The following is a 7,260-nucleotide window of genomic DNA, read 5'->3' on the forward strand; positions in this document are numbered from 1 at the left end:
TTTATACAGCTTACCCCGTAGGTTATCCCGTAGGAAACCGACCCTACACGGGACAGATTGCCGGTGACGTCCAGGGGATGTCACTTCCCCAAGAGTTTATTTAGCAGCGGTGGCCCCGACGGCCCCTGTATGGAGGGGATGATGGGATCGGGGGTCCCGGCAGACGCCCACCTGCCCCGAGGATGATGCACTCGGAAAAAGCCCAAAAGAGGGAACAGGAACGGGCTCGGTGCAGGCGGTGACACAACGCTATCGGCATCCCGGCCGCGGCCGGCCGGCCCCGCTCCCACGCTCCGGATGGGTTTTTTGGGGCGGTTTGGCCCCTAAACGAGTCTGGATGCTGCGGGGCTGCGGGATGCGGAGCGGGGCTGGGGGAGCCCACGTGCGGGGCCGCGGCCCCAAATGGAACTGTTTGGGGTTGGGTTTGGCAGGAGAGCCGCAAGCTGCTCTGCCCTGCTGAACACTGCTCTCTGCCGTCCGCGGCTGTCACCGCCACGGGGACATGGGGACATGGGGACATGGGGGGACATGGGGACATGGGGACATGAGCTGCCTCTTCTCACCCATTTCTGCCCAGTCCTTATCTGTAACAGCCCTCCATCCCCATCTCTTCCCATCCCCATCCCACCCAAGCCACTGGGGTCCCTAACTCCCTGTCCCACACTGTCCCCAGCAGGGGACATGCACAGCCACCAGCAGCCCCCCATGTCCAGCCGCTGCAGGGTGCTGCTGTGAGTAAGGTGGCTGCCCCGTGCTGGGGAAGCCCGGGCTGAATAACGGCAGGGGACGAATTCCCCCTTGACTCATGGGGTGATTTTTGCATGCCCAAGCCCCTGCATCCCACCAGTGTCACCCTATGGGTGCTGCCTCACAAGTGCCATCCAGCTGGCATCACCCCAAAGCCAGGCTGATGTCTCCCTTGGCCTTGGGGACACCTCAGGGGGCAGGAAGCAAGGACATCCTCACTGCAGGGAGAGTTCCCAGAGCTGCATGGCACTGAGGGGGTGGGGATGCTGGGGATGTTAGGGCTGTTGACATGCCACCACCCCATGCGTCGCCCCATTTTCAGCCCCAGGTGTATGAGCATTTGCAGATCCTTAATTTCTGCTTGGAGCTCATTCCCAAATTTTGTCCCTAATTTCCAGAACCCTGGGGCCAGATCCTGCTCTCCCGAGCACAGAAGGGCTCCTTCTTCCCATTCCCTACTTGGGACCCCCAGGTGTTCCTGGTCTCAGGGAGGGGCTATCACCCACCTGTGCCCTCAGAGCCCCTCCAAGCTGCCTCCTCCTGGGGCGGCTCGGCGGGGTATGGCAGCTGGCAGGAGGTGACACGCTGGGCCAGCTCAGGCTGCTTCATGGTGACATCGTTCCGAAGGGTCCCCAAATGGTGGCGGTGGCCGTCCCAGTGGCGATGCTGCCTGCAACTGAGTCAGTGCCGCCGGCACAGCCGAGCACACGGCCAGGAACGAGTGACTCCGTGGTGCCACATGACCAGGTCTTAGGATATTTGACTCAGCAGGGACAGTGCTTGGTGGCAGCAGGCCCCCAGCGTGTCCCCGTGCTGCTATGGGGCTGTGTGGCACGGTGACGCTTGCCGTGGTGCTGTGTGACAAGTGGTGCTCAGTGAAGGGCCGGGTGCAGTGCCAGGGCCAGGCAGTGTTGCCACACGCAGATCTGTGCTCTGTGTCACATCCATCGTGTGCCATATGTCCCTTCCCGTGTGCCACATCCACCGTGTGCCACGTGCCACATACCACTGCCATGTGCCATATTCAACATGTGCCTGATGTCACGCCCCATCATGTTCCTGCTGCCGTGTCACATCTCATGCCTTGTCACGGCCCACTGGGTGCCTCATGCCAAACAATGACGTGCCCCTGTCCACTTCGTGCCAATGCCACGTGTCACCCCATGCCATCTGCCACATCCTGCGCTGTGCCATGTGCCACATCTCACAGTGTGCTACCGTGGCCCACCGTGTCCTCCTCCCAACCTATGCCACTCTGTGCAACACCACACCCCATGCCATGCCATGTGCCACCCGATGCTGCCATCCCATGCCACCCCAAGGGCCACGCTGCTGTGCCACATCCCAAGCTGCACATTGCACACCCCATCCCACTCCATAACACCTGCCATGCTGCGCTGTGCCACGTCCCACACGGTGTCCTTTGTCCCCCTATGCTGTCCCATGCTGTGCCCACTCTGTTTCCTTCCATCCTTCTCCTCCTGACCTCACTTTCCTTTCAGGTTATTGCTAATCAGTTTCCAAATTCGTTTAGTTTTCACTGTGTCCTCTGTCCCACACCCATGCGTGGGCAGATTCCTGGTAGCATCGGGCCCCAAAGAGCCCCCAGGGAATCACAGAAGGAGTTGGGGGTTTGCCTGAGCCCCACGGATGGACACTCGGACACACTTGGATAGAGGCATCGGCCCACAGGCCGAGGTCAAGACTTTATTTCCATCTGCTGCCATAGAAAAATAAAGGGTTGGTCCCCTCTTCCAGTACAAAAAAATATTTGCATTCATAAATAAAATATCACATTTATACTTTAACACAATACGATTAAAAAAAAATAACAAAAATAGATATCCATTTATATATTAAAAGTGTAAACTTAAATATTCATCCCCAGCGCGGGGATGCGTTAAATTAATTTGACGGCTTCAATAAATACAGGAACCACTGTCATGTATAAGTTATGGGGGGGTCGGTGCCCACTGCCAGAGCACAGGGCTGTGCCCAACACCTGGGGACACCCCAGGGCTGTGAGGTGATGAGGGGACAGGGTGGGCACAGGGATGATGGGGACAGAGAGTGAGGAGGGGTGAGGAGGAAAACACAGAGGTGAGCTCAGTGTGTGGATGAGGATGCTGAGAGGGGACACCGTGTGCGTGGGGACACCGAGTGGGGATGTGAAGTGAGTGGGGACATCAAGGTAGGAGGGACACAAAATTCATAGGGACCCCAAGCTTGTGGGGATGTCAAATTAGTGGGGTCACCAATCGAGTGGAGACACCAAACTTGAAGGGACACCAAGGTAGGAGGGACACAAAATTAACGGGGACCCCCAAGCTCATAAGGATGTCAAGTGAGTGGGGTCACCAACTGAGTGGGGACATCAAGCTTGAAGGGAAAATAAGACTTGCAGGGACACAAAGCTAATAGGGACATCAAGGCAGTGGGGACACAAAGCTCACAAGGATACCAAGCTTGAAGGGTCCCAAAACTAGTAGGGACCCCAAGCTCAAAGGGACACCACATGAGTGGGGACACCAAGACGGGAAGGACACCAAGATGATGGGAGGGACACCAAGATAGGAAGGACACCAAGCTCTCAGGGGCTCTGATCTCCAGGGTCACCAAGCCCCCTGAGATGGCAGTGGAGGTTGCAGGGGGACGGACAGGCGGCACTCACAGCCGGTGCTGTGCCGTGTGCGGGTGTTGGGCCCCTTAGTCAGGCCGTGTCACCGGACCCATTGAATCACTGGAAAATCCGGCAGGGCAGGCTGTCACCAACCCACAGTGACCCCGGTGCCAGCACCGGGCACAGCTCTACATCCGAGCGCAGCCCTGCAGGCTTGGTGTTGGCATGGAGGTCTCCTTTAGGGTCTGGTTGTCCTCCATCCCCGTCGCCAGCCTCGCCGCCGGCCCCTCTCCTCGCGCCGTGCCCGCGTGCGCTCCATGCGCTCCATGCGGGCGCTGAGCTTGGCCACGAAGCGGGCGTAGTTCCACAGCACGCGACAACCCCGCAGCTTCTGCTGGAACACCTTGCTGGCCGCCGGCCCCCGGGGTGGAGGGATGGTGGAGGGGACGATGCCGCGGGCCTCCATGGTGTCCTGCAGGTGGGCCAGCAGCCCGCGCACCTTCATGTGGGCGCCGCGGAGGCGGTGCAGGATGGCGGCATCGGGTGGATGGAGGTTGCTCTGATGCAGGGTGATGTCCTGCAGCTCCCGCTCCATGCGAGTCATGGTGCCATGCAGTGCCCGTAGATCCTTCACCCGTGGCCCCAAATTCCCCCGCAGCCACTCCAGCGAGCTGTTGGCCCGGCACAAGCTGTGGGCCAGGTGCTGCTCCTGCTCCTGCTTGCGGGAAAGGCAATGGGATTACTGGGGAATGGGGTTACTGGGGGGAATGGTATTACTAGGGGAATGGGGTCATTGGGGGAATGAGGTTCCTGGGGGGAAATGAGGTTCCTGGGGAGACGGCTGCCCTCCCCTGCTGCCCCCAGCCCCAGGAGGTTGCACTCACGTAGAGTTTGAAGAGTTCCTGCGCATCCTCGGCCATGTGCCTCACCAAGGCCTGGGTCTGCTTTGGGGATGGGGGCTGAGTGCTGTGTGCAGGCACGGTCCAGAGCAGGAGAAGTCCCTTAGCCACGGCTGGGGAGCAAGAGGACGGAGATGGTGAGGATATGGGGATAAAGCGACGCGGGATGAGGGGATATGGGGATGGGCGGCAGTGACAGCGCGGAGATGTTGCAGGGGGAGCTGGGAGCACCCAATGGGAACGGCAATGCCATCAGCCCATACACTGGTGTTAGGCCCAGAGGGGAGGACCGTGAGTGCTGGGCACAGTGGTGAGGTCCTGAGCCTGCTGTGGGGACAAAGCCATCCCCATCCCTAAGGCCAGCTGCTGAGACCTGGCAGAGCCCTTGGCACAGGGAGGAGGAATACCAGGGGGAGAGGAAGAGGAGGAGAAAGGTACACTCAACGCATAGAGGAACACACACAGCTCATAGAATCATAGAACTGCTCAGGTTGGATGCTGCCCGTGCAGCTCCCTGCCAGCACAGGCCAACGTGGGGCCACCAGGCAGTGACAATCTTAAGTCTGTCCCCTTGGCTCCCTGCTGGCTCAGCCCTGCTGTCACCCACATCCATGTGGGGTCAGTGACAGAGCAGCACCCGGCCCTACCGAGCTGGGTTTGTGGTTGGGGAACATGTCTGCAAAGCACAGAGACCCCATTCCTCCCCCACCCGCAGCCACCCTGCTCCCAAACCAACCTCAAACCACATCCCCTCACCCACACCCTCACAGCACCCCATCCTCAAAGGGAAGCCCCGGGAGGGTTCCCCAGGAAGAACCCACCCCATCCGCACACCCAGGGCCTCGGGGAGCATCACGGCCAGGAGCAGCGCTGCCCCATGGATGGAGGTGCGAGCAAGAGGGCAGTTGTGGGACGCTGGTGAGCACCTACCTGCCAGCACACCCAGGGGCCGCGCGTTGTGCCGCATGTCCGGGTGCCGCCGAGCGGTGCTGCAGGGTGTGCGAGCGACTTCCTTACTGGCCAGCAAAGGGGAAGCAGTGCTTTTTTAACTGCACTGATCAGCCACCACCTCCGAAGGAGGCACCCAGACCCAACGGAAAGAAAGAGAGAAATGAAGAGATGACTGAGGGACCAATGAGCGGGGCGTGCCAGGCTGCAGGGAGGAAATGATGCCAGCTGGACTACGGTTTCTCTTCGATTCAGTTCCTCGAGGGAGTCCTCTTAGGTCCATCCCGAGCACAGAGTGAGTTGGGTGCCTGGGGCATCGTGCAGAGCTTCTTTTGAAGCACATCGTTAAGTCACCCAGGTCTGCATCTCTCTTGCTCCGTGTTCATTAAACTGCAATCAGCCTCCGAAATCAATATTCAGCCAATAGAGGCTCTTGGCAGCATTGGTGCCAGCTCGGGAGCCTGGGGTCGAGGTGGCACTTGCAGTCTGCCTCTGACCCGGGGTGCACCTATGGGGCTGGCACCTTGCCGCCCTATCTCACACCTCTGGTGGAAGTGTGAACAGCTCTGACCACAGCCTGGTGTTGGGGTTTCACCAAATGGTGCTGTGCTGCAGGGCTGCAGACAAAAAACGGGTGCCAGGTTGGATGGGGACAGCAGACTGGGGCAACGCAGAGCGCAGCGGGATGATTTAGAGACTGCTCCACACCTCAGCACGCAGCAATGCTCCAGGGTGCTCAGCCTGTCTGTCTGTCTGCAATCTCTCCTTGGTCGATGGGGACACCCCAGACCTGAGGGTAGCACTCAGGGCAGGAGGGTGCATGATGCTGGTGATGGGGACGTGAGTACTGTGCACCGGGCTGGCTCTGCTCTGGTTTGATCAGCCAGGACCTGTGGTAGGGCACTAAAAGGAAGGAATGCAGCCGTTCCCATTGCTACACTGCACGCAACACGTGCAGGAAGGAAGTGCAATCAGCTGGGGGTCATCAGCAGCACCAGTTGCTGTACAAAGTCTGTCTTCTGTCTGACAAAGTCCTGAGTCCAGCGTCATGGAGTGGGGTCTGCATCGCAGCCACAGCCCAAGCTGCTTTTGCTTTGCAGTGGAGCATAAGAGGATGCTGACACATCCTGTTGAACTTGTTGCCATTTATGAGATTTATTATTGTTACAATCCGTCCGATTTTTGTGAAGAGTGACAGCAAACCCATCCAAAGTGGGGTGATGCCACCATGTGGTTCCCAAGCCTGAAGCTCTCCTTCTTCATCTCCTGATTTGGGGAGGACCATAGACATGACACCACTGCAGTCCCACCCTTTGCCACATGGCCCCAAAATGTGCAGAATTTGCATGTCACAACCCCAGATCGTGGCCAATCCGTGCCAGCTGGGAGCAAATCGCTTCCCTTCCCTGAGTTTCAGCCCTGAAACAGAGCCAGCAGTGCCCTGCTTCTGAGTACAGGAAGCTGTCCACAGCAGAAGTTGGTTTTGCATGGTGTGGCTCAAGCAAGAGGACACTCCTGAAATAACATCTCCCTGCGAGCGGAAGAGCGCAACACTGAGTCACTTCCAGAAAATGAAGCATTCTTTTCCCCAAATTTCTCCCTCCCTTCCCATTGCCCCCAAACTGCAGAACTCCCTGCTGCTGGATGCAGGTGGCACTGCCTCCTCAAGGTGGCTCCACTGGAGGTCCTCCACTGCCTCCTTGTTCCCATCCTGCTCAAGGTGTCCCCTGCCAGTGTTGGCCAGGCTGGGCTCTGCTTTGTGGGGCCAGGGGCAGCTCTGGAGGGATGGAGGAGGAAGAACGCCCTTCTTTCCAGAAGAAACTCATCCAGAATGGAGGCAGTATGTCTGTCTGTCCATGTAGTCAAAGGGCCTGCCTGTCTGTCCATCTGTCCATTAGTCCATCCAGCTATCTCTCCATCTGTCCGTTCAATCACCCCTCTGGACATTCATCCACCCAGTTCTCCATTCTTTTACCTGTCCACCCACCCATCCATCCACCCACCCATCCACCCACCCATCCACCCATCCATCCACCCACCCATCCA

At 58.7% G+C, this 7,260-nt stretch overlaps 1 protein-coding gene across 1 annotated transcript; it reads right to left on the reverse strand.

Moving 5' to 3' along the window:
- Nucleotides 1–3,605: 3,605 nt before the first annotated feature.
- On the reverse strand, nucleotides 3,606–5,247 carry LOC122165751. The gene is made up of 3 exons (XM_042829066.1): nucleotides 5,197–5,247; nucleotides 4,252–4,379; nucleotides 3,606–4,082 (listed from the first exon to the last, which is right to left on the reverse strand). Exons 1-3 carry the CDS (start codon nucleotides 5,231–5,233, stop codon nucleotides 3,606–3,608), a joined length of 642 nt encoding a protein of 213 aa, XP_042685000.1. The 5' UTR covers nucleotides 5,234–5,247.
- Between the last annotated feature and the right edge of the window lie 2,013 nt (nucleotides 5,248–7,260).

The sequence above is a fragment of the Centrocercus urophasianus genome, unplaced genomic scaffold, assembly GCF_019232065.1.
Source record: "Centrocercus urophasianus isolate 14NV4802_14NV808 unplaced genomic scaffold, USGS_Curo_1.0 seq_30, whole genome shotgun sequence".
Lineage (NCBI taxonomy): Eukaryota > Metazoa > Chordata > Aves > Galliformes > Phasianidae > Centrocercus > Centrocercus urophasianus.